Source organism: Somniosus microcephalus, chromosome 14 (assembly GCF_052327205.1).
Source record: "Somniosus microcephalus isolate GS21.2 chromosome 14, FLI_Smic_1.0, whole genome shotgun sequence".
Lineage (NCBI taxonomy): Eukaryota > Metazoa > Chordata > Chondrichthyes > Squaliformes > Somniosidae > Somniosus > Somniosus microcephalus.
The window spans coordinates 101,593,485-101,621,297 of record NC_141000.1 but is presented as its reverse complement, the minus strand read 5'-3'; the positions used below and the strand labels follow the sequence as shown (position 1 = coordinate 101,621,297).

General features: G+C 45.6%; 1 protein-coding gene across 1 annotated transcript in view; it reads left to right on the top strand.

Moving 5' to 3' along the window:
* The first annotated feature begins 5,340 nt into the window (after positions 1–5,340).
* Positions 5,341–27,813, top strand: part of LOC147107770 (sorting nexin-9-like) — a 113,755-nt gene continuing 91,282 nt past the window's right edge. Inside the window, exons 1-4 of the mRNA XM_086007069.1 lie at positions 5,341–5,658; positions 10,265–10,348; positions 14,987–15,061; positions 26,340–26,423. Coding sequence (XP_085863195.1) covers positions 5,647–5,658; positions 10,265–10,348; positions 14,987–15,061; positions 26,340–26,423 — 255 coding nt within the window. The 5' untranslated portion in view covers positions 5,341–5,646. The remainder of the gene's footprint in view (positions 5,659–10,264; positions 10,349–14,986; positions 15,062–26,339; positions 26,424–27,813) is intronic.

The following is a 27,813-nucleotide window of genomic DNA, read 5'->3' as shown; positions in this document are numbered from 1 at the left end:
GTCTGCGCTAAGTGTTTGCGCACGCAAGCAGATCATGACATTTCAGTGTGCAACGCCTTTTAGGCGCCGCTGACCGGATATTGGGTGGCGCCCGGAACCTTTACGCCTAGCGCTGTTAGTGACAGTTCGAAGGAACATTAGCAGGCCCTTCTCGGAGTCGGGGGGTGCTATTTAAAGGGGACAGCTCTAGTATAAAAGCTGCAGCCACTTGGCCTGTTCATTGCGATCGTTGCTGGAGAGAGTTGGTGAGCTACTGTGGAGCAGAGTTTTTGGAATTTAGCATTAGAGTACTTGGGACCTTCAAACCTGTCCGGAGCAGTTGGAGCACTACACCTAACAGCGTTTTGACCAACTGGCATCGGAATGGGAGCTGCTTTGCAGGGCGACGGCCTCATGGCCGAACACACTGAAGGGGCAGAGAGACGGCGGGAGAGAGGGCTGGGATTGGCCAGAAGGAGGAGGGGCAATGGAGGTCGGCCAATCCGAGGGTATGCTGCGGGGGTCTTTAGGCAGCAGGTGTCATACCTTGACATGTCGGAGGAGCAGTGTGTGCGAAGGCTCCGATTCGGGAGGGATGTTGTTACTGAGCTGTGCCACCTGCTTGCTGAGGATCTGCAGCCGCGTCTACGGTGCAGGACCTCTCTGTCGGTGGCCGTAAAACTGACTGTTGCCCTCAATTTCTATGCCACCGGATCCTTTCAGTCAGCCACTGGGGACATTGCGAATATCTCTCAGTTTGCAGTCCACTGTTGCATCCGGCAAGTTACAGCTGCCCTTTATAGATGAAGGCATCAATTCATCACCTTCCCTCTGACCCTGGAGAAGCAGGCGGAGCACACGCAGGGCTTCGCTGCTGTTGCGGACTTCCCCATGGTGCAGGGGGCGATTGACTGCACACACGTGGCTTTGAGGGCGCCATTCCAGAGTCCTGAGGACTTCCGCAACCGCAAGGGGTTCCACTCCCTCAACGTGCAGCTGGTCTGTGACCACCGCCAAATCATCATGGCAGTTAACGCCCAATTCCCAGGGAGCAGCCACGATGCCTTTATCCTGCGGCAGACCTCAATTTGTGACCTTTTTGAGGGGCCGGCTCGACCACGAGGCTGGCTTATTGGGGACAAGGGCTATCCTCTCTGCCCATGGCTGATGACACCACTCCGTCTGGCCGCCACCACAGCAGAAGAGCTGTTCAACAGCAGCCATCAGGCGACCAGGAACATTGTAGAGCACACTATTGGTGTGCTCAAACAGCGTTTCCGCTGCCTGGACCATTCAGGGGGAGCCCTGCAGTACTCGCCGGAGCAAGTGGGTCACATCGTCGTCGTCTGCTGCATGCTCCACAACTTGGCGATTCGACGCACCCAGCCAATTCCAGCTGTCCCTCAACGTCCAGCAGAGCAGGCGGACGAGGAGGAGGAAGAGCAGGCGGAGGAGGAGGAGGAGGAGGAAGATGGAAGGGCCATCCGTCAGAGGCTCATCAGGACTCATTTCAAGGCCCCTCTGGCGGAATGATGGGTGTGTTTACTCCTGCGCACTTTGGATCTTTGAAAGCCTCTGAAGGCCAGCATCACTGTAAATAGTCATGTGCACCATAGCACGTTAAAACTTTTCTTTATTGTCACAAAAGTCTTTCATTATAGCAAAACAACGTCAAGTCAACAGAAACCATAACTAACAAAATAACAGTTAACTCTTCGGCAAAGCCGCAAAACTAAACAAACCATTTCCAACAATTACAACAGGTGAGGGTGTCCTTGAATTTGGCCAAAGAAATGTCTCAGCGCCTCCCTCTACTGCTGGCCCCTTGATGGAGACCGACTTCTCTTTTGCGGTCGGCCCCTTCCCTCCCTGCTGCTCCTGCGTAATTGAACCCCAGTGGCGGGGTCAAGGCTGGGGGACGCCTGCTGACTGTGTGGAAGCGCAGAAGCCCCTGAGGGACGGCCTGGCCGACCTCTGGTCTTGGAGGGTGCGGACGCAGGCTGCTTGATCTGAGCATAGCTGGAAGCAGTGTGCCCTGCAGGTGGTGGCAGCTGCACTGCAGACATACCAGCGCTGGCATGAGCAATGCTCACCTGCCGAGAGAGGACACCTGCACCATGGTCGGATGACACACTGGCTCTCTGAGGGGACCGGTTCGGCTCATCCGCCACAATCGCATGCTCCACTGATTCCTGGCCTTGTATGGGACTGGAAGGGCCCGGGGTGATCCTAGCTGATGCAGATAGGGTGGCTGCAGTGAGAGTTCACGTTGCCTCAATCTGGGTGTGGACGAGGCCAGCAAGTGACTGCGTGGCAGCAGTGAGGACCTGTGTGGCAGGTGCCAGTGCTTCGGAGAAGCCCTGGACAGTTCTTTCCATTGCTTCGGACAAGGCCGGAGCAGTCCGTTCCACTGCCTTGGACAAGCCCCGGACAGACCTTTCCAGGGATTGTCCGAAGCCCTGAACAGTCCTTTCCATAGCGGCCTCGAAGCCCTGGACAGTCCTCTCCATTGTTGCCCCGAAGCCCTGGAGAGTCCTCTCCATTGCTGCCCCAAAGTCCAAAACACTCTTTGCCAGTGTTTCTATTGACTGAGGCATCCTCCCCACTGCAGCCATCAGCTCAGTGTGCCTGAGCCGGGCCTGGGTGCTCATTTCAGCCAGGCGACGCACCTCCTCTGCACTCTGTGCAGCAGTCATCACTCCCTGCCTTGCTCTCCGGGGAGCCGGTGGCCGAACTTGCCTACCCCCCTTGCGTTGCTGCATGCCGCTTGTTCTGGCAACTGGCTCATCATCAGAGCCCCCCCCCCCCCAGTCTGCAGATGTGTATGCTCCCCTGAGATTGGAACGGATGCTCCGGCTTCCTCCTGATCCTCGCCTCCGGAGGCACTGGCACTGGCAGCTTCAGGGCGTTGATCCCGAGCTGGTGATGAATCATCTGAAAGCAGGGAGGTGGAAGAGTGGCTTTAGCAAAAGGACAGGTTGGCGGCAAGGCATGCCAGATTGCGGCAAGGCTCTGACATGGCTGCACACTGAGGAAGCATGCTGGCGGGGACACCAAGTGGAAGGAAACAGCTGAAAAAGGTGAGAGCCTTACCCTCGCTGTCGAGAATGGGGTCGGCAGCTGCAGTGGTAACAGGACCACTCAGACGTCCTCCAAGAATCTGGTGCACTCTCTCCTCGAGATCCGTGAGAGTGATGACTTGTGGAGGCCCGCCACTGGTTCGAAGCTGGTCCTTTCGCATTGCCGCCAGCTTGGACTGCAGGGGAAAGAAGGGGAAGTTCTGTAACATGATGCCTTGAGAGATCATCTCATGCCCCCCATGGTGCAAGAGCCCTTACATGAGGCCTTGAGAGATCATCTCATGCCCCCCATGGTGCAAGAGCCCTTACATGTGGCCTTGAGTCAAATGTCCATGTGTGTGCCCAGAAAGGGCCATGGGTGCTTGCTGACAGATGGCCATTGGGGCATCATGGCAACAGGGTGCTCGAAGTCAGGTGCAGATGGAGGGAATCAGAAGTTTGCATAACCAGCACTCACCCTAACGACCCGAGTGAGGTCGTTGAATTTCTTCCTGCACTGAACAGGGCTCCTGGTCGCCATGCTGCTGGAGTTGACCCTCAGAGAAACCTCCCTCCAAGATCGTCGGTAATCCTTTTGATTTGGCCTCCTGCCATTGTCAGGATACAGAACATCTCGACAGCGCTCCACTGCGGACACGAACTGGTCCAGAGCCTCAGTGCTGAAGCGCTCTGCTCTCTGTCTCACCTTCTCCATCCTCACCAAGTTTTTTGCGCCAGAGAAGGGCGAGCGCCGATTCTGAGGCCTACAGGGCGTTGAGTGTGGCAGCTCAGGCTGACTGACCCACCCCTTTAAGAGCCGGCCGGCGCCTGGAAGTCTCGTGGTTTTTGGTAATTGAGATCACCTGCGCTGCGCCTGTCCGCGCCGATATTGGGTAGCGCCTGAACCTTTGCGCTTTAGGAGCCCCGTGCAACGTCTGAATTTGCGCCTCAATCCCCTTTGGGGGCGATGCAACCCAATATCGCGCCAGGCAGCGATAAGTTTCGTCTGGCTATAAACTTTGCGCAGCGCCTGTTCTAACGCCTCAAGCGGGGCTATACCCAATTTCTAGGCCTATGACTCTAAATCTGTGTTGGCTCTCCTTAATTAGCTTAAACTTCTCCAAGTGCCTGTTAATTTTTTCCTTGATTATTGTTTCTAAAACTTTACCCACCCCGATGTTAAACTGACCGACCTGTAGTTACTAGGATTGTCTTTACACCCTTTCTTGAACAATGGTGTCACATTTACCATTTTCCAATCCTCAGGCACCTCCCCCGCATCTAGGGAAGATTGGAAAATTATGGCAAGCCCTTCCGCTATCTCCTCCCCCAATTCCCTTAGTAACCTGGGATGCAAGCCACCTGGACCAGGCGACTTGTCCACTCTAAGCATACCCAGCCTTTCTAGTACATCCTGTCTATCAATTTTCACCCCTTCCATTGCTTCTACCTTTTCCACTTCTACCAATATTTTGTCAGCATCCACCTCCTTAGTAAACACTGATACAAAGTACTCATTGAGTATTCTAGCCTTGCCCTGCACCTCTAAGCATATATCACCTTCTTTGTCCCTAATAGGCCCCACCCTGCCTCTTACTACCAGCTTACTGTTTACATGCTGGTAGAAGATTTTTGGGTTCCCTTTTATGTTAACATATAAAGACATGTAGAGAGAGGAGACAGCAGAAGGCAAACAGAAAAAAGATAACAAAGAATGTGGATTCGGGGAGGAGCTGAGGCAGTTACAGAAAAAAATACGATAGCAAAATACTGCAGATGCTGGAAATCCGAAATAACAACAGAAAGTGCTGGAAAAACTCAGCAGGCCAGGCAACATCCGTGGAGAGAGAAATAGAATCAACGTTTCAGGTCGAAACCCTTCGTCAGGACATTAAAAATACATGGGTTTTCTTTTATTTTGCCTGAGAATAATGCCAAAAAATATCATCTGGTGAAAAAGTGTAAGTACTGTTTTCAAGAATCTGACCACCTGCTCTGAATAATACGCAGTATCTTCAAGTGTCCCCATCCCCATGTGCTATATGGTGGAAAACTCTTGTAGCTATTTTTCCAGATACAGCCTAAATATTTTCACTCCCTCTTTCTGTTTGGCTTTCCATTTACTGGAAGTTGTCCCTTTGCTCCTAATGTATAGCATTAAACAGAATAGCTCCAATTATTATTGTTATATATCTGTATTATTGATTCTGTGTAACTCAATTTTAAGTATAAGTTTGAAAGCGTTTTCTAAATTGATCGGCTCTTGTATTTTTACAGGAATTAATGTATAATTTATCCTCGGAATGCTATTATTTTTACGTTGACGCTAGAATTTGAAATGCGAGGTCTTTGCCAAGTTGGATGATCAGTCAGCCAGACCGAATCTTATAAAACGATACTGATTGATGTCCAGCAGGGGATGGTAGATCCTACCGTTATCAGGGACAGCACTGCCTTTGGGGAAACAACAAGAAAGTTGACAGTAAGCGAATGACGTGACGTTGTTGGATGAGCAGGCGAGCTTCCATTTCCACAGCAATTTAGCCACTTCTCTCTGCTGCCGTTAAAGATCAGTGTTCCAAGTTACATCCTGGGGCACCTGGCAAGAATGTCCATGCAGGTAGGAGATCTATCGGTCGGGACAGTTTGAGCTTTCTCACTCAAGTCCAACTTAATGGGGAAAATGTCACTCTTTTCATTTCGCTACCCTGGAAGTGAGAGTCGCCCAGAATTGCAGTCCGTTTTATACTTTAGGGAAATGTGTTTAGATCTGTACATTGGTTATGGCTTAAAACATAAATGTTAATTAAAAAGCACCAGACAAATTAGGCTTTTGCTTTTAATGGAACGTAACGGCTGTCCTGTAACGTTGACTTGCAATCTAATTAAAGAGCAAATATTATTGTTCTAAAGCAAAATACTGCGGATGCTGGAAATCTGAAATAAAAACAGAAAATGCTGGAAACACTCAGCAGGTCAGGCAGTATCTGTGGAATTAACGTTTCAGGTGATGACCCTTCGTCGGAATTATTTTTCTAAAACTAGGTGTGAGTTGGAGTAAATCACTCGCTGGAGTAAGATATCTTCATTGGACTTGAGAAACGCTTGGGGATTTTACTTCTGTCCCAGGTATCAATGTGTGATGAATTAGACCCTTGCTGTACATTAGAAGATCGAATGATAACGTTTAAGTATTATAATTAAAACAAATCAGGTTTCCTTGTGTTTAGCAGATGACAGGGCTAAGCAAATATGACGGAGATTGATTTAATTTGTTAAAGGTTTGAGGTGTTGCACTAAGAATGACCTTTTGAGTGAATTTCGGATGTGAACGAGCGCACATTCCGAGGCAGACCGCAGTGGCGAGTTATATACCGGTGCCTTTGAGACTGATTCTCTCCCCCCACCCCCTCTAAATTCTGGGAATAGCCAAATAACGAGTGCAATTTGAAAACAAAATGCAAAATACGGCGGACGCTGGACATCTGAAAAAAAAATCAGAAGGTTTTAGTGCAATTTTAAATGCGGATTGAAACGTAGAGTTTTCTCGTCCTTAAGCGGTGACATTTAAAGGCTAGCATTAGGCAAACTTTCCACGGGCGGGGCAGGCACTTGTCAGTGTAAGGAGGAGTTCAGTTTCCTCTGATCGTGTCCGATGCTGTGAGGTTATTTGGCCAGTTCACCATCCAGATGGTTGTGTCGCATGTGAAATCCAAACAGGATTTTTTTTAAAAAAACTGCATAGTTCTAAACTATTCATTTTCGACCCTTTCCCCAGGATATGGGAATAAATCCTTAATTGTGAATATCTCCCCACTTTCATTCAGTCAAACGACTTTCTCCACATTCTTGGAAAACGGGTAGAAATGTATCAACTGCTCTTCCCGCCCGCTCCCAACATCCACTGCAGTGCCAATGTTTGGAATACTATTATTCGAGATATTGCTGGATTTTAAGGTGAAAGAGCGCGGGTGTTTGTGACAGCGCCTCGGGAAGCGAGCTCCAACCCCCCACCCCCCTCGGGAGAGGCGGGTTGCCACTTAACGTTGACCTGGAATTTGCGGTCGGAATGACGGCGAACTGGCGGCATTCGCCGTCATTCCGCCTGTGAAACTGGCCACAACTTCGGGATTTGGTGCAGGCGCAGGTGGAAATCCTGAAGTTGCGGTCAGTCATTGACAGCTCCGAAATTTGCCCATTTTAATACAAATAAAAAAAATTAAGAAACTTTACAAAAAATAATTCTAATTTAAAAAAAAAAGTTTGTCCATCTTTATTTCAGTTTTTCCTTTTCCCCACGTGAGAGCCCCAATCTTTCTTTTGCTCTCTCTATTTTAAAAAGTTAGAATTTTAAGAGCTTACTCACTTCCTCTGAGAATTCTGCATTTTGATTGTTCACACAAGGGAATCCCCACTACAGTCCTTTTGAGTTGAAGGTCGGAAAACCCGAAGTTCTCGACACAGGGATTGCGAGATCCTCGTGCGAAGCGTACTTCGGGGCCGGCAGCGAACGCCTTCGCTTCTCCGCTGACCGCAAATTCCGGGCCAGTATATTAATCGCGCAATTAGAGCGATATTGACATCGACTTTTCAGTTTAACTTTGGGTTTTCGGGTTTCCTGGGCTTCCTGGAACTCGCCAGTGAAAGCAAGGCGAGTGCACAGTGGCAATTGGGGGGCTGAAGCAATCGCAGGGAAATATGCCAGTAAGCACTCAGTACTCACAGCTGCTTTCTTGTCTGTTCACCTGATGGATGGAGAGCATTTGTCGAGGGTGACTATGAGGGAGAGGCATGATATTGCCTAAGGATGAAGGCAAGTGTCGGTGGGGAATGGATGGGTGGGGATGTGAGGAAGTGCATAGACAGAGAGGGATGGGTGCTCCTGCAAGGTAAGTGGGTGTGAGGAGTGATGAGCTGCAGTAGGCTTGAGAAGGCAGAGTGAGGGGTTTGGGGTGATACGCACATCAGGATGTAGGTGAATGTGCCACTGCTCTCACCTTTCCTGCCCTGATTAGGTTATTAAACCGCTTCCTGCTTTGGATCCAGGAGCGTGACACTAGCTAGGCAGAACCCTCAAATCCTCTGATGCTGGAATAGAGCTGCTACTATAGGAAGTGGGGAAAGGTAGGTGATCCAGTTTCGCACATCAAGGGATTCTTTCCACAGGAGAGTGGTAACAGTGGCAGTGGTACAACTTGTTCAAAACTACCAGAGGCACCCGGAGAAAATAGTCAAAGCAAAGCAATCCATCAGTACCTTAGACCAAGTCGATGGGTAATTTATGCATGTCACAAAGTGTTTCCTTGCACACTGTTGCACTTGACTCCTGTCCCATGCAAAGCACTGAGACTACCCAACAGCCTACTGAATGCTTACTTCAGCAGGGCACCAGTTCCAACTGCATCTCAACATCTTAAATGGATTCACACACAAAAAAACTTCTTTTGATGAAACCCAGATGCATGTTCAGGGACTCACAAACACAATGGGTTGCAGCATCATCCCTTGGGTGTCACTGTTTGTGCTGACACTTGCGGCATTTCAGCACTTCTATGACTTGTAGGTCAAGGCAGCACATAAGAAAAGAGAGCAGAGCACTGGAGAAGGACCACATTACATCAAGCCCTTGAGTTCCTCCAAGAATACCACCTTAGAAATTCTTGGCATTGAGAGCATGTAGTGAGTCAGGTAGAGTGAAGCTGATGGCCTTCTCTAAACTGAAGGCTGGTTCCCATGTTTCATGCTGCTACTTCACTCATATACTGAAAGGCAGCACCATGGTACACGGTGTATTGCTAAATAGTTAACATTTGAAAGGGTGTCATGCAACTCACTTCCTAATTTATGATTCTTTTCCTGCTTTTACCAGGCGTAAGTGATTCGTGGGCATTCGCAGGGCAGTCGTTGGGCAAATAGCCCAACTCTGCGCCAGCGAAAGTGTTTTTGGCGCGCATGCTTGACAGATTGCAAGTTCCGGGTTTTCGCACATGTTCTGAATGCATCGATTGAAAATTGTATCGGGGGGGGGGCCCTTTGGCATCAATGGAGAAGCCGAGCTGCTCCCCCCTTCCGAATATTCAATTGCTGGCTGCCCATTTTTCAGCAAGAAACAGGCAACCAGCAGTTGAAAATTACCCCCTCTGTGTTCTTAGTATCTGCTTTCTGATCATTTATCCCTTCTTCATATTAATAGATTAAGCATATGGGCAAAACTGTGGCAAATAGATTTCAATGTAGGCAAATGTGAGGTCATCCACTTTGGACCTAAAAAGGATAGAACAGGGTACTTTCTAAATGGTGAAAATCTAGAAACAATGGAGATCCAAAGAGACTTGGGGGGTCCATATACATAGATCATTAACATGTCATGGACAGGTACAGAAAATAATCACAAAGGCGAATGGAATGCTGGCCTTTATATCTAGAGGACTAGAATACAACGGGGTAGAAGTTATGCTGCAGTTATACAAAACCCTGGTTAGACCACACCTGGAGTACTGTGAGCAGTTCTGGGCACCACACCTTAGGAAGGACATATTGGTCTTGGAGGGAGTGCAGCGTAGGTTTACCAGAATGATACCCGGACTCCGAGGCTTAAATTACGAGGAGAGATTACACAAACTACATAACGTTATATTCCCTGGAGTTTAGAAGGTTAAGGGGTGATTTGATCGAAGTTTTCAAGATATTAAGGGGAACAGATAGGGTAGATAGAGAGAAACTATTTCTGCTGATTGGGGAGTCTAGGACTAGGGGGCATAGTCTAAAAATTAGAGCCAGACCTTTCAGGAGTGAAGTAAGGAAACACTTCTACATGCAAAGGGTTGTAGAAGTTTGGAACTCTCTTCTGCAAACAGCAGTTGATGCGAGATCAATTGTTCATTTTAAATCTGAGATTGATAGATTCTTGCTATTGGTATTAAGGGATATGAGGCTAAGGTGGGTATATGGAGTTAGGTCGCAGATCAGCCATGATCTCATTGAATGATGGAACAGGCTCGAGGGGATAAATGGCCTACTCCTGTTCCTATGTTCCTATATTCTAATGTTCTTGAATCTATGCCCAAAATAAAGAAATGTTACTTATAATCCTATGATGTTGCACAGGAAATTAAAGCAGAATTAATGAACATATTACCATTTTATATCTTCATGCCGAGCCATAGTGAAACTCTGGAGGCTGCAGGAACTGGATACTTTGGACTTAACTTACTTTCTTTACTTAGGCAGTGGTTCGATGCATCTTCAAACGTCGCAAAGAGGGTGAACTGACTCTAATACCAGGAGAGGTTATTACAGTTACCAACCAGGTAAAGAATCTTCGGCAATCAAAGCGTAAAATAATGTACATGATAATTTTATCATAAGTCAACATTTAGTAATGCACAGTGGGTAACACCTATTATGCATTTTCTAGACATTTTTAAACATCGGTCCCTCTTTTCATCCAAATGGTTATGGTCAGCTGGGGCAAAAAGAGCTGTAACAATCGTCTAATGTGTACAATCACCACTAGGCGATGTCTGTGCCATTTTGCCTCAAGTGAGGCAAAGACTCCTTTCACTGCATCTATCCAGAGGGTCCGACCTCTTTGTTATAGTTGTTGTTTACCATTTGCTGAGGTATGTAGCCTCACTGCTGGCTGTTATTTCAACACTGTGAACACTAACTGATGGTAGATCTCTTGTCATATTATGCTGATACTGAACTCGTCCAATGCTTGTGTTTATATCATTGAACGTGCACTATTGAACGTGCATGTTGCCGATCCTTGCTGCTTAGCAGCAATCTCCGCAGTTCTTCTCTCCATGCATTATCATATGCTTGCTTGAGAGCTGTGGAACAGTAGAAGACAGGCTTATTGAATTCCTGTGCTGATTTGAGTAGTTGTCATATGAGGAGTGATTCCATATTCCCAGCATGGAACCCATGCTCACAAGGAACATAGGCCAGATATAGGCCTACAGCATTGTAGCCCCAATGCTCCCTCTTGGAGTGCAGGATTGCAGAATCATCCCTATCATTTGTATTTGGCCTGTATTAGATTTGTCAGGCCAAAAGCCTGTTTGTTCTTCTAACATAACGGGGGTAATTTTAACCTAAGCCGCCAGGTGGGAAACGGGCGCATTCAGTTTGACCGTCTGTTTTACACCTCGCTTAAGTTTAAGTTGTCTTCAGTAGAGAGTATAATCGGGTGGGGTGAAGAGTGGGCAGTCGAACTGCGCCCATTTCCCACCTGGCAGGTTAGGATAAAGTTGGCCTCAACATTTCTAGACCTTGGCTGGTAAGATTTCAGCAGTGCAGATGGAACACCATGGATGCTGGGGACTTTGTTGCTTTCCTGCTAGTTCGGTGACTCCTGTGCTCCAGCCCTACTTGGTGGATAACCATCATCTGTTCATTCTGAGTGCGTACGCGCTTATTTCTGACAGCTGTAGTTCTCTCTGGCTGATTGTTCCTGAATATATAAAAAGCCCAATATTACAAATATTTTCATTCTCTTTTAAAATTCTTTTGATTTGGAAATATTTATGAAACTCTTTAATTTGAAGGCTAGCTTGTCGCCTCCATTTTGACCTGTTTGTCTTCCTTGCCCCAGTACTATAGTACTGGTTGTACAACTGTTTACAGGAACCATTTAGTTGGCATTTTAGGCAATTAAAATGAACAATACCTGCTGTGTCTTCAGTGCCTTTTAACATGGGTTGCACTTTACTTTTGACCAAAGTGCATCCTTCTTTATAACTCAAGACAACTCAACTCCTTTGAAACATGCTGGTGTAAAAGCTTGCTTGTTTCCCTGGTTTGAAATTTCTGGATGCTGGTCCCTTTTAGCTGTTGCAAGTCTTTAAATGCTGTCACACCACATGATTTTCCATCATCCAACAGGTGAGCTCCCAAAGAGAGATATTTCCCACCCATCATATCATAATTAGACAAAAATTCACATGGGATCAATACACTACAGATCAGATAAGGAAGAAAGAAAGACTTGCATTTATATAGTGCCTTTCACGACCACTGAAAATTTGCACACTGGGCAACTTCTGGTTGAACTTATGTCAAATTGGAAAATCTAGCTTCTAAAAATGGACTGTTGCCTAGCTTAGTAAATACTGACTGCATTGTATTCAAAAAGCAATTGGATCAAGGTACTCAATGAAGAGTAGAGACATATATGTTTGATGTAGAAAAAATATTTAAAAGATCGGATCAGGCTTTTTAGCACATAGACAATGGAATGCGTTGGAACACCTACGTGACCTTTGCCCAATCTTACATGCTTAACCATTTAATAAGCACTTTCAGCTTAACCCACCAAAAATGCACTGAGACGTTTCGGCTTAACCACATGATATGATCTCATTTTAAAACACACTAATGTCGATGTATCATTTACGTACCTGCATTTTGCAGGAATATCGGTCATCCCTGGTGCTATTTAAAAGCAGCCTGCTCTTCTTAAAGTGGAGGTGCACTTTGGCTGCAGGCAGCTGTCACTAAAGATTTCTCATAATGGTAGGCAAAAGAGAAGTTGCAAAGGTTCTTGGACGCTGCCTTGGATGTATTGGTGGAGGAGGTCGGCAGGAGGAGGGATGTCTACTTCCTACCAGACAGGAGGAAGGTCTCCAGGCAAGCTGCAGTGGGCAAAGTGGGCAGAGTAAATCAGTGGCAGGAGCATCACTCTGGCTTCTGGCTGCAATGCCGGAACAAGTTTAATGACCTGACCAAGGTTCATAGAATCATATAGCACAGAAGGAGGCCATTCGGCCCATTGTGCCTATGCGGGCTCTTTGAAAGAGCGATCCAATTAGTTCCACTCCCCTGCTCTTTCTCCATAGCCCTGCAAATTTTCCTTTTCCAATTCCCTTCTGAAAGTTACTATTGAATCTGCTTCCACCACCCTTTCAGGCTGTGCATTCCAGATCATAACAATTCGCTGCGTAAAATAATTCTCATCTATCCTGAGTTGCCGGGCCCTCAAGGGCCAGAGTTGTTCGAGGTCACCCATCACGGCCATCTCCAGTGCTCACAGTGGATGATCAGCATTCTTCCACCTGCCAGGCTGCAGCGACAGGGAAGCACCTAGTAGGAGCACTAGAATGAGCAGGCTAGGCACTAAGGAATTGCACTCGAATTATTTCATTTCAGTGTTAAGAGAACAAAAATTTGTTTAATCCAGAATGCACATGATGTGGAGTAAAAAGCTTTTTTTTGACTTTGATGTTGGTCTTCATATTCTTAAGTAAGTAAGAGGAACACCCATGAGGTAGTAGTGTTTGAGGTCATTCAAAGAGTGGGTGGAAGGACTGGGTCAGATAGTAGATGAGACTGTTAGTGTGCTGGGGAGAGGAAGGACTGCTCAAGAGAATCTCTCTTCAATAATTTGTTGCCTTACAGTTCTGGCAGCTGGCAGCGTTGCTCGACCGCGGTCTTCCTCATTATCCTCTGCATCCTTGGCCTCTTCTTCACCATCCTCTTCCACTGGTTCCTTCTGTGGCAGCTCCAAGGCTTGGCCCCTCTGGATGGCATAATTGTGGAGCATGCAGCAAACCGCAACAAACCTAGAGAATCACTCGGGACTGTTTGAGGACTCCTATGGATTGCTCAATAAGAGCTCTTGTTCTTGTGTGGCTCTCATTGCATCGGCAGTCTGCGTCTGAGCCAGGTGCAGAGGGGAAACCCTCTGTCTCCAAGGATCCAAGCTGACATCAATCTGGGTGGAAATGGGAGGGATTGAGTACTAGGGCAATATGAACGCATCATGACTATTGCCAAGAAACCAGGCACAGACCAGCATTATTTGTTGACTATGATCACACATCAGCTGCAAGTTCAAGGAATGGAACCCCTTCCAGTTATAAAACAGGGCAATGTGTGTGCGGTCAATCATGACCTACACCTGTGGAAATCCAACGATGCGGGTAAATCCAAGAGCTCTGGTGTCCTGATCGGCAGCCTGGGTGGGGCAGGTGATGTATTACTGTTTCTTTGCTGAGAGTATCTGTCACCTGCCTGATGGCAATGATGGAAGTTACCTGTTGCACCCATGAATGAGCTTGTGGTGTAGAAATTGCAGGCTGCCGTAACCTATCCAGCTGTGTGTGCCTTGGTGTTTGGCTCCAATCCCTGCTGCAACAGGTGACATAGGTCAGTGACTGCCTGCCTGCTGAAGCACCACCTTCTCATACACTGCTCCTCTGTTATGTTCGGATATGATATTCTGTTCCAGAAGTCTCACATCCTGTGAGGCCTCCTGTCCCCTTGAGTTCTTTGTGTGGCAACCTCAATGGCAATTCCAGCAACGTTCCCATTTTTCCTACTGTAGCCAATGAAGTGAAAAAGAGCAGCCGCAGCCAAAAGTCAGTCTCTGTAGTATCAAACACTTCCCAAGCTCAACCAAAAGAGCCAAAAATTGGCTTTAAAACTCCCCAGCAACCTAAAATGACCATCCAGAGACTTACCTTAATGGAGGTGAGGATCCCTTTAAGTTGCAGCCTGCTTCCTGAGTGTTTGTGCTATATTTTGCTGGGCAGGCTTAAGAATGATCGAATCAAACGCTCGCAGGCATCAATTTCCCAGAAGGATCCTAATACAAGCACAGGACCCCCAGCAGTCATTTCGGGCCACCGCCGGGGATACCTAAAGAGCTCCTTAACTAATATGGCGGACACTGCATTTCATGCACAATGGGGGATGTCCCACCATGAAATTGATAGTTTGAACAACCATTTAGCAGCCGAAAACTGAGCGAAACACTGTCAAAATTCTACCCCAGCATCTTTATTCCAGGCATAGAATGTGGTAAAAGTATTTTTAAAAATAAATATCTACATTATTCAGATACAATTTGCACTTTAGAGGGTGGTGTTTCTTCAAAACTATGCCCTTAACTTAAAAGAATAATACAAGCCACACCTACACATCTGATGCAATTGTTTCTTCAGGATAAAGACAATGGCTGGTATGAAGGTATCAACTCTAATGGAGAGCATGGACTGTTCCCAGGAAAGAATGTTGAGGTAAGATGCAGGAAAATTTAGTGCCAATTATTATAAATTGTAATTGAATGCAAAACTTAATCAAGCAAGAAACTCCCATATACTTAATTGCTTCTCATTTGCCTCATTACCTGGACTTTAAGAACATAAGAACAAAAGAAATAGGAGCAGGAGTAGACCATTCGGCCCCTTGAGCCAGCTCCGCCATTCAATAAAATCATGGCTGATCTTCTACTTCAACTCTCTTTCCTCCACTATCCCCATATCCCTTAATTCCCTTAATATCCAAAAATCTATCGATCCTTGTCTTGCCTTTGCCCTTGCCTCAGCTCATCCGCTGCTGAAACCCTCATCCATGCCTTTGTTACCTCTACACTTGAATATTCCAACGCACTCCTGGCTGGCCTCCCACATTCTACTCTACATAAACTTGAGGTCATCCAAAACTCGGCTGCCTGTGTCCTAACTCGCACCAAGTCCCGTTCGCAAATCACCCCTGTGCTCGCTGACCTACATTGGCTCCCGGTTAAGCAGTGCCTCGATTTCAAAATTCTCAACCTTGTTTTCAAATCCCTCCATGGCCTCGCCCCTCCCTATCTCTGTAATCTCCTTCAGCCCCACAACCCCTGAGATATCTGCGCTCCTCTAATTCTGCCCTCTTGAGGATCCCTGATTATAATCGCTCAACCATTGGTGGCCGTGCCTTCTGTTGCCTAGGTCCTAAGCTCTGGAATTCCCTGCCTAAATCTCTCCACCTCGCTACCTCTCTTTCCTCCTTTAAGACACTCCTTAAAACCTACCTATTTGACTAAGCGTTTGGTCACCTGTCCTAATTTCTTCTTATGTGGCTCGGTGTCAAATTTTTTGCCTTATAATACTCCTGTGCAGCTCACTGGGACGTTTTACTGCATTAAAGGTGCTATATAAATACAAGTTGTTGTTGTTGTTGAATATACTCAATGACTGAGTCTCCACAGCCCTCTGGGGTAGAGAATTCCAAAGATTCACCACCCTCTGAGTGAAGAAATTTCTCCTCATCTCAGTCCTAAATGGCCGACCCCTTATTCTGAGACTGTGACCCCTGGTTCTAGATTCCCCAGCCAGGGGAAACATCCTCCCTGCATCTACCCTGTCAAGCCCTGTAAGAATTTTGTATGTTTCAATGAGATCTGATCTTGGCCTCAACTCCACTTTTCTGCCTGTTCCCCGTAACCCTTGACTCACCTGTAGTTCAAAAATCTCTCTACCTCAGCCTTGAATATATTCAATGACCCAGCCTCCACAGCTCTCTGGGGTAGAGAATTCCAAAGATTCACCACCCTCTGAGTGAAGAAATTCCTCCTCATCTCTGTCTTAAATGGGCGACCCCTTATTCTGAAACTATGCCCCCAGTTCTAGATTCCCCCATGAGGGGAAACATCCTCTCAGCATCCACCCTGTCAAACCCCTCAGAATCTTATATGTTTCAATAAGATCACCTCTCATTCTTCTAAACTCCAATGAGTATAGGCCTAACCTGCTCAACCTTTCCTCATAAGACAACCCCTTCATCCCAGGAATCAACCTCGTGAACCTTCTCTGAAATGCCTCCAATGCAAGTATATCCCTCCTTAAATAAGGAGACCAAAACTGTACGCAGTACTCCAGGTATGGTCTCACCAGTGCCCTGGACAGTTGTAGCAAGACTTCCCTACTTTTATAATCCATCCCCCTTGCAATAAAGGCCAATATTCCATTTGCCTTCCTAATTACTTGCTGTACCTGCATGCTAACTTTTTGTGTTTCATGTACGAGGATACCCAGATCCCTCTGTACCGCAGCATTCTGTAGTCTCTCTCTATTTAAATAATATTTTGCTTTTCTATTCTTCCTACCAAAGTGGATAACCTCACATTTTCCCACATTATACTCCATCTGCCAAATTTTTGCCCACTCACTGAACCTGTCGATATCCCTTTGCAGACTCTTTGGCTGCAAATTTAATGGAGGCGTCAGAATAGTGGCGGGATAGCTGATTTCTGGGTTCCAGTCCCGCTCCCAGCTGCAGCCGCTCTGTAAATGTAATTTTCCCTTGATTGGCCTTGTTAAGCCTGCCCTGCGGGCTTCCCAGCCAACTAACAGGAAGCGGATCTGATGACATCATTTGATGTTGCATCATCAGCTGGTTTCCTTAAAGGGGCCACGTCCACATGGAGTTTGACAGTTGTTCTGTCAGTGTTTGACAGCATTGAGGTGCTGCAAACTCTGACAATCACTGCACAAAGGTGAACACTTTCACCCAGGCTCTCCAATGACTCCCTCCATATGCACGCAGGAAGGTTCTCTTCCCTTCCAAGGGAGGAAGAGACCTCCCCAGGACACCAACTTACCTTGCACCTCCACCCAACCCGCTCTACCTACTTTATCACTTCCCCATCTCACTAGCCACCCCTCACACTCCCTCATCCTATTGCAAGCATACCAACTAACAGCACACAAGCCACTTGAGAGGTTTAGCCAATGTCCATATGAAGTTTCTGGTAATGTGTTGTCATACAGTGATATCTCTTTTTCCAAAAGTGCCCCTTATTGGACAGATCTGAGCGCACATTGAGAAGTGTCTTACTGAGTTCCAGTGACTGTTCAGACATAACTTCCCCCCTCCGCCCCCCCCCCGCTATAATGATGAGTGTGCATGGAATAGCTTGGACATTAAAGGGATGCTTCACAGTGCTGGTGTGGGATGGTGTCAACCTGGCGCATCATGTGGCAGCCAGGGTTTACATTGTCAAGTGAAGAAAATCTGGCTATGGTACTGCCATCGCTGGCCTCCCGGGCAGCAATGTTGTCAGGGGCTGATGCTTGGTGTCCAGTGCAGCATCAGGTGATGGTGGAGAAGGTTGGTGATATTGGTGTGCCTGGTGATGTTGGTGTTGGGGCTGATCGTGGAAGGATTCGGAGGACCAAGGTCTGATTGTTTCAATGGCTCCGATGTTGCTGGAATAGATGGCAGCTGCAGGTGAGGTGACAGAAGCGATCTGTCAATGGTGAGAGAGGTTCTCCCAATGAGGTGGCACTGGACATACAGTTGGATCTAAAAACTTGTAAGCTAAAGAAATCTTTATGGGGGAGAAATTCAGTGGAGCCGCAAACGGGGCGCCCAGCTCGCCTGGGCGCCGGAATTACGACTGCGATCGGAGCAGTTGCGCCCGCCGGAAATTCATCTTGAACGCCCAAGAGGGACTCGGGGCGCTGCTCGAAGCGCCCCGCATCCCTCTTTGGGCGCTGAAACTGAATATCGCAGCGCAAAGTGCCGCAGCGCCACACGCTGCGGAACGGCGCGCTGCGGTACTGCAGGCCTTCCTGCCCTTCTTAAGGGGGAGGGGCCTGCAGCAGCGCGATGAGCGATCGCGAGTGCCGGCAAAAGAGCCCGGCACCGAGGAGAAGTGCTGGGCTCTCGGGACACAGCCGGCACTGCCCGGGGTGGGGGGGGGGGGGGGGGAATCAGGAGGCTGGGGACGGAGGTGCTGGCAGGCGGCCACCAGAAAAAAAGGCCGACCCGCACCTCCACCTTAATTTGCGCCACTGCCGCCACAGGTAGGCCCTGTGAACCGGCCGCGATTTGCGACTGGCGTTACAGAGGCGGGCACTAACAAATATCGCGATCAGGGCGGTAGCGGGGCGCTGCGCACACCGATGACGTCATCGGTGGCGGCGTAACGCAACAGGCTAACGCCGCCATTAGCTCCCCGCTAAATATCGCGGGAGGCGTGGCCAGTGGCGCTAAAGCCACTGAGTGCCCTCTTTAGGCGCTAACTGGTGGCGCAGCCCACCGAATTTCTAGGCCTATATGTATTAAAAATGCAGTAACCAACATTTTCTGTGCTCTGAAACTCACCATCTGCAACATGGCATCCTTTACACCACTCCTGCAGCAGTCAGCTTTCAGAAACATCAGAGCAGACTCAAAACACACCAGGTTGAGCTGGAGTGTTCCCCGAACAGTGGGCAACCCGTGGGGGAGAACGTAAAAGTAGAAGTAAGCCTCAAAATAGTCTTAAATTGGTTCTTAACAAGCCATTTAACAAGCTGAATTGTATTCCCCCGCCGTTTGGTGTCGGGTCAGTTCTCCGCTGACAGGCCCGACACCTGGAAGATTCACGTGGAGGCGGGTTGACAGCGGGTTTCCTACCCGCTGTTCATCTTTGCTATTTTGAAAGTGGACCTGCCTCCAAACACGCCCCCTGAGCGCTATTAAATTGTCCTCCCCACAACTCCCAAATGAAACACTCTGTTTACGTGCACTCCGTTTAATTCCGCTCTGTGCAGACCGCACATTGAAAGTAAAATCAGTTGCACACATCATACCACAGGACTATTAGTTGTTTCATTATTAGTTACGTTCTTTAGAAAAAATTGGAAAAGATATTTTTCAGCAGAAACCAGGTGCAGGTGAGAAGAAGAGAATTATTGGAGTCATATAAATTTGTTAAGTTGATTTTCCATAATTTTTAGGGCAAGTTATTGTAGAAGAGACTTCATAAGTAATCTGTAGAACCACATGACATTTCTTCACACACAGTATGATCTAAAGTGAGGATAAAAGTAGGAACTGAGTCTCTGCTTGCCACTTCCCCACAGCAATGTAGTTAAGACCAGTAATTCTGTTTCTGTAATTGTCTTTCAATTCATCTCCCACTTTTTAATAATTTCAACTTTCTTTCTCTGTAGGGCATCGCCTCTCACATACTTTCCCTCTGTCATCACTGTCAGTTTGCCTCCAACTCTTTTTCTCATTCTTGATGTCTCGCTCTTTCTTACTTAGCCTCACTGTTTCCTTTCTCTGTTTATCTCCAACTCTTGCTCTCTCTATCATTCTCCAGCATGCATTCCTTTATTGGTTTATTCATGTTCTATCCTTTGGGGGAGAAATTCGGTATCGCCCCGTTTGGGGCGCAAATATCGGCTGGGTGCAAAGTTTAGCGCCTGGCGCTAATTATCACCTCCGACTGCAAACTTGGCTTCTATCGCCCCTGGAGGTGATTGGAGCGCTAAATCAGGCGCTACACACCTCTCAAGGTGCTAACGCCGAGGAGCGAGGCGCTACCTCAGAGCGCTGGCGAAGCTCATGTGATGTCAGTCAGCAATGGAACACAGACACACTGGCGCCGGCCAGTTCTTAAAGGGGAGGGTCAATCTTGCTCTCCATCCACATCCTGCTCATTGCAGCCTTGAATCTCAGCCTGGAGAGACCTGTACATCAAATCTGCTGGAAAGAACAATGGAGAGGCCCAGGGAAAGAACTCAAAGTGCAGCCCCCATAGTCTCTTCTAAATTGATGCAAGGAAGGTCAAATCAAAATGAACCTGCAAAGTGCTGCTCAGTACCCAAAACTCCTTCACACAGCGTTGAATCTCTCCAGAAGTCTCTCTCTCTCTCTCTCTCAGAATGCATGGTGCAAAAATGTCACCAACAAAAAAAGGCAGGAAGAGGTCGCCTTTAAATAGCGCTCCCCCAGTCCCTTCCTGACTGCAAAACGCTCCCCTCAACCCATCATTGCTAGCGGCAGGTGGGAAGGCAGGAGATGCCACTCAATATCTGGTCCGGGGCGTTGCACGCTCGACTGACATCACGACCTGCGGGCACAGCAAATCGTGGTGGAAGTGTTTAGCGCTGCCCCAAAATGTCTGGTCAATTTCACGAGCGGCGCAAACATCGCCACGCCCGGGCGCAAGTTGCTTTGCGACCCATTAGCGCCCTCGTAGGGCGCTAACAGGAGGCATAAAGCAACCAAATCTTTCCCCCTTTATCTTTTTTTAACGCCCAGGCACACACCAAGATAGCAGCCAACTGAGTAAGTTGTGCCTACCAAACTGGGCAGGGAGGCCTGGGCTAGGAGGAAGTGGGAAGGCTGTTGAGTACAAGGCCTGAGGTTGGATCAGGGCGGGAGCAAGCTTGAGGCTGGAGCCACAAAAAAGCAGAGGCTGAAGTTGAAGAATGGAGGGACCAGGGCTGAGCTGCAGCTGGGAGGAGAAAGCAGAACAGTTGAATCTGATTGCTCATCGGAAAACTTGTGACAAATAATACATTAACAATCACATAGTTACCACAGACCAATGAGATAGCTGCAATAGTCATAAACAGAATCTTATTTTAATTTTCTAGATAACTGTAAAATAGAAAGTCACAATTAATGGTCAATCTGTCCTCAATTTTGCACTCCCAGCTGAAATATAGAACTGATGCAAGAAAAGAACAATATTCATAGGCTTATGCAATATTTTGGATCTATAATGTATAGGATGGATGAATTAAGATGGGCCAAGTGGCCTTCTTTCTCCATAATTATCTTGTAATAATGGAATGCTAGAATACTTAAAGAATGAGCTAATAATGGGAAATACACACTAATATTAAAAAGCAATATATTATTATGGGGATTATTAATTATAAAGTTAATACCATTCAGAATAATGAAATGTGTTTCACCTACCTCTTGCCAGTTTTTGATTGTTAAGCAGCACCATGCATTAGAATCGACCTTTATTCCTGATCTTTAAATAGCCTTTTTCCAGCACAGAGTTACATAAGAAACATACAAAATGCAAGAATGAAAAAAGGCCTATCAAAGTTTGCCCATTTAATGTCATCTCATCCAGCCCTAAAGTCTTTGACTGCTACCTTAACAGGTAAACTATTTCAAATGCTTTTGAGTAAGGATTTTTTTCCAAATATTTGTTTTAAATTTACTCTTCACTAATTTAAATTGTTGTGTCCTTATATCCTACTGGCCCGATTTACCGAGAAGCAATATTATGGGTTAATCATATTTATAAAAAGAAAGACTTAGAATCAAAGAATCATTTAATAATACAGCAAAGAAAGAGGCCATTCGGCCCATTGAAGAGCAATCCAGTTAGTTCTTCTCCTCCACTCTTTTCCCCATATCCCTGCAATCCCTGCAAAGTGTCAGTCTAGACTATGATCTAAAATCTCTGGAGTGGGGCTTGAACCTAAGACTTGGGACTCCGTGTGAGAAAAGATCGACACTATGAACATAAGAACATAGAAAAATAGGAGCAGGAGTAGGCCATTCGGCCTTTCGAGCCTGCTCCGCCATTCAATATGATCATGGCTGATCCTCTATCTCAATACCATATTCCCGCGCTCTGCCCATACCCCTTGATGCCTTTAGTGTCTAGAAATCTATCTAGCTCCTTCTTAAATATATTCAGTGACTTGGCCTCCGCAGCCTTCTGTGGTAGAGAATTCCATAGGTTCACCACCCTCTGAGTGAAGAAATTTCTCCTCATCTCAGTCCTAAATGTCCTACCCCGTATCCTGAAACTGTGACCCCTCGTTCTAGATCCCCCAGCCAGGGGAAACATCCTCCCTGCATCCAGTCTGTCTAGCCCTGTCAGAACATAAGAAATAGGAGCAGGAGTAGGCCATTTGGCCCTTCGAGCCTGCTCCGCCATCAATAAGATCATGGCTGATCTTCTACCTCATATCCACTTTCCTGCACTATCTCCATATCGCTTGATTCCCTTAATATTCAAAAATCTATCAATCTCTGTCTTGAATATACTCAATAACTGAGCCTCCACAGCCCTCTGGGGTAGAGAATTCCAATGATTCACCACCCTCTGAGTGAAGAAATGTCTCCGCATCTCAGTCCTAAATGGCCGACCCCTTATTCTGAGATTGTGACCCCTGGTTCTAGACTCCCCAGCCAGGGGAAACATCCTCCCTGCATCTACCCTGTCGAACCCTGTAAGAATTTTGTATGTTTCAATGAGATCACTCCATCTATGGCAAGTATATCCTTCCTTAGATAAGGAGACCAAAACTGTACACAATACTCCAGGTGTGGTCTCACCAGGGCCCGATATAATTGCAGTAAGAATGTGGATTAAACCCCCAAACCAAATTGCCAGTTTCAGTCACACTTGTGGAAGCATTTTCTAACAGAAAACTCTTGCACACCTCATTCCTGTTAGTTCAGAGAAGCAACCTGAAGTAAACTGCCTTTTCTCAGATAGATAGATAGATAGTGTATTGTGTGAAGAAAACAGGAAAAAGAAACAAACTTGAAGAAAAATTATAAAATTGAAAACAAATGATTACTTTTCATTACTTCCATTAACTAAATCCCCAATTTAATGTTATTATACAAGAAAATAAATAAGAAGTATCAGAGAATTTCTTCTCACCAATTCTTCCCTCCCTTCTGAAAGCACGGACTACTACTTGGGATAAAGTTCCATGGACTCCTTCCATTACCCTTCCCAGTTATTCATGAATTAAGTCTTTGCAGTGAGTGCCTGTAGTTTATTGAATGATGTGGGGCTATAACAGCTCTTCCCAAACCTGTCCTGAAAATTAATGTTGCATATTTAAAAAAAAAAAAAAAAAAATTTTTTAATAGTTTTTCTTTTTTATGTCTTTCCCCTAATCCCATGTGTATGTCTCAACCTTCATATCTCTTCCTGTACAATGATTTAAATGTAATATATATTTCCTGTTTTTTACTTTCTGCTTTGCAGTCTGCATGTCTCAGTGAGGATTTCTCAATCTGATTGGTTGCAAAGCCTCCTTGATGCTTGCACTGCTCACAGATGGCACAGATCCCCTGTAGAGGGTGCCGTATTGGATTAGATGCCTGAAAGCTAGAAATCTCCGCTGACAAGCCCACGAAAAGTCTTTGGGCAACTATACGCGAGGTGAACGCCGAAAGCTGTTCCTTTGCTGCTCACAGCAAAATTGGGGCCATTATCATTTAATACTTTACACACCTCAATGAGGTCCCCTCCTTAACCTTCTTTCTGGACTGTAGAGCTTAAACTTTTCTCATTTTTCCTCATAGTTTATCCCCTTTATAGATCCTTCTTGTAGTTCTCCTCTTCAAGTTCTCCAGTGCATGTGTTACATAGAATTTACAGCACAGAAACAGGCCATTCGGCCCAACTGGTCTATGCCAGTGTTTCTTTGCTCCACATGAGCCTCCTCCCACACTACTTCATCTAACTTTATCAGCATATCCTTCTATTCCTTTCTCCCTCATGTGCTTATCTAGGTTCCCCTTAAATGCATCGATGCCATTCGCCTCAACTACTTCTGGTTGCAGCGAGTTCCACATTCTAACTACTCTCTGGGTAAAGAAATTTCTCCTGAATTCCCTACTGGATTTATTGGTGACTATCTTATATTTATGGCCTTGAGTTTTGGACTCCCACACAAGTGGAAACATCTTCTCTATGTATGTATACCAAGCAGGATCTGACAACAGCATTATTACGTCTCAGCATAAACCCTTGGGACTTACAACTCAATTGTTCTGGCTATGTAACATAACGTTCCATTTGATTTTTAATTGCTTCTCCACATTGTTTTGACATTGAAAGTGACAAGTCTACTGTTACTCCCAGGTCCTCCTCTTAGTCTTCCCATGCTAATTGTGTTCCCTTCATTATAACCAACCTCAATAAATTTTTCACCCGACACAGAATATTTTGTATTTGTCAATATTAAATTTCATTTGTCGTTGGTCTTCCCAATTGCATAACTGATCTAAATCCTTCTGCAAATCACTAACTATCCATACTGCTCTCCCTATTTTAGTGTTGTTTCCACATTAAAGCTGACAATTGGTTTCTTCATCCCAGTTCATTTATATAGATAAATATAAACAATAGAGGCCCAAGTGTTGAACTCTGTAGTATTCCACTTAACACCGCCATTCTGTTTGACACAACACCTCAAGACTACTCTCTGTTTTGTATTTTTATTCACTTTCTTATCCAGTCCCATATTCTACCTGGAAACAGATGGTTTCTAGTTTTGTTAATCATCTCACGTGTGGGACCTTGTCAAAGGTTTCTGAAAATTGAAATAAAGTATATTACAAGGAGTTCCACTATCTATTTTTATTTTTAACATCCTCAAGTTGAGGAGATTTAGCAAGCATGATCTCCTCATCTCAATGTATGCTAGCTGTTTTTTATTAAGCTATCACTACACTATTCCTTAGACTGGTTTCCATTATTTTACTTGCTATTGATATTAGCCTAATGGGTCTATATTTGTCTTGGTTTGTTTAGTATACCTAAATTTATTATCTGTTTTATCTTATTTTCTTATTTCCTTTCATCACCCTGCATGTTATCAATAGTTATGATTTGAATCTTTATTACTTTCATATTTAATTTAAAAGAATGGCAGTTCTACCTACTATATTATTCACTAGTTGAATCTGCTTGTCAGGAATTTGGAGTGAATGAGGCCAGGATGCGGAGTGAGGAGACGAGGGTGGGGTGGGAGACGCCGGGAGGCTGTGGCGAAATCTGAAGCCGAGAGTCAATGGTGCAAAGTCTAGAATTGGGAGTTGGTGATGGCTTAGTCCAGGACCAGGAGCCAGTTATGGATGGGGCCTACGGATTGGCAGCGGTGAGGCCAGGAGCAGGGAGAGTGCTGTTGGGCAGAGGTTTGGCCAAGGAGGGAACAGAGTATTAGCATGGTGACTGTATGCCTTTGTTTTTTGGAGTGAAATGTAATTGGTTGAGTCACAAAAAAGGACCAATCAGAAATGACAGTGTAGGAATGGTTCTCAGATATGATTTGATTTTGTTTCTGGGGTCTGATTGGTTAAAAAGACATAATGAAAGGACAATAATTCCCAGGACCTGTTTGATGGAAGTTCTGGGATCTGATTGTTCAAAGGAGCACTACAATAATTTCCACAATAATACATTCCTACATTTTTACTAATGCAAAACATTTAAATGTACAGATAGATACATCAGAGGGTAGTTATGGTATTCAATTTAGAAAGGCTTGTTGTCACTTACATAGAACTGATTGGATTAGTTTTAGTGTCCTCCAGTCATCTGAAAGTCATCCCAAACTAAAAATAAATGCAAAATAATGTAATAGAAACCTTACTTCTGTGATATAATCTTCTAAAATTAATACTTAAGAATCTGCCAAAAATTGTAATGCTTATATTTTACACTGAAATGCTAACAACCATAACAGAAAAACATTACCTAGATTTTCAATCCTAGAATCTTACAAGTACAGAAGGAGGCCATTCGGCCCATCGTGCCTGTGTCAGCTCTTTGAAAGGAAGAGGTCAATGCGGTTTTATCACAAGCCACTTCAGGTCGCTAGGCTGATGATGTTTACATTTGTCAACTTTACTCCCCCCTTTCCTTTAGGAAACAACCATTTTCTAAATATATTACTTTCAAGGTATTGTTCTTGTAGCTGTTTGTTCAATAATTAATATGATTAACATCTAAACGTCATTATTTTTTAAAAGTTGGTGATGGATTCTGTGTCACATGCTGAGATTGAAGGAACATGTGATGTTGACTCAATTTATGAAGAACCAGATGCAGTTGAGGTAAGTTGAGGTGCAGAAACATAATTAAAGGGATGCTACATTATTTCTGATTTTGATCTGGCAGATGTTAAATAGGCTTTCTTGATGTATTACTGCAACACTTACAGGATTTATGTGCAGCAGGCAGATCAACATAGTCCTTGTGTACATATATCTTTACTGCATGTAACAAGATAGTGCACAAACCTTCCTCTGAACTCACCTCTGAGTCAGAAGGTTGTGGGTTCAAGTCCCGCTCCAGGGACCTGAGCGCATAAAGCTAGGCTGTCACTCCAGTGCAGTGCTGAGGGAGTGCCGCACTGTCAGAGGTGCCGTCTTTTGGATGAGACATTAAACTGTCTGCTCTCTCAGGTGGATGTAAAAGATCTCATGGCACTATTTCGAAGAAGAGCAGGGGAGTTATCCCCGGTGTCCTGGCCAATATTTATCCCTCAACCAACATAACAAAAACAGATTATCTGGTCATTATCACATTGCTGTTTGTGGGAGCTTGCTGTGCGCAAATTGGCTGCGGCGTTTCCCACATTACAACAGTGACTACACTTCAAAAAGTACTTAATTGGCTGTAAAGCGCTTTGAGACGTCCGGTGGTCGTGAAAGGCGCTATATAAATGCAAGTCTTTCTTTCTTTCCATACCAGACTGATAGCAACATTTTACAGGTATCTGTGGTACTGTTTTGATCTGCTGCAGAATGATGCCGTATATACAACAGGCATGCTCATGCCTACAACTGAAGCTGGTGTACCTGCTGCTTCTATTGGTTCACTTTAAAGTGGCCTGTGGCAAAATGTTGTGAACAGATTTTAATATTCACTGATTCCAAGTAAAGCAAATGAACCATTGCAGCCTTGGATTCATTCTGAACCAATCTAGCTGTGTCAAGGGGAAAGATTTGCTCTGGCAATGCAACTGTAAACCTTGCAGTGGTAAATACTGCAGTGGTGCCAGAAACATTATCTGATCGGAGAATAAACTGAAATGTCAGCGTAACACCCTGAAAGATTTATTTATAGGCCTGAGTTATTTTGTTTCTTTCCACTTTTTTCTTTTCCACATTTTCTAACAATATTTCTTTATGTTTCTCTAAATGATTCATGGCCTTTAAGTTACATACAGATCATTACTCTTGATCAGTGCTCTTGAACCCTGAACACATGCAGGATGCACAGTGTGGTATTTTATCCCACTGTAAGAGAAGGTCACACCCCTCCCCCTCCAAGGGTTACCCATTTAAAAATAGATTTCCAACTACTGGAATCTTTAACAACTGGAAACAAAAAAACCTAAATTTCACACCATTGACTCATTAGCCATAACCCTGAGATAGCCTTGTGCCTCTATAAAATGTTCACTGCTGTGAGAATCTTTTCATATTGCACATAAAAGCT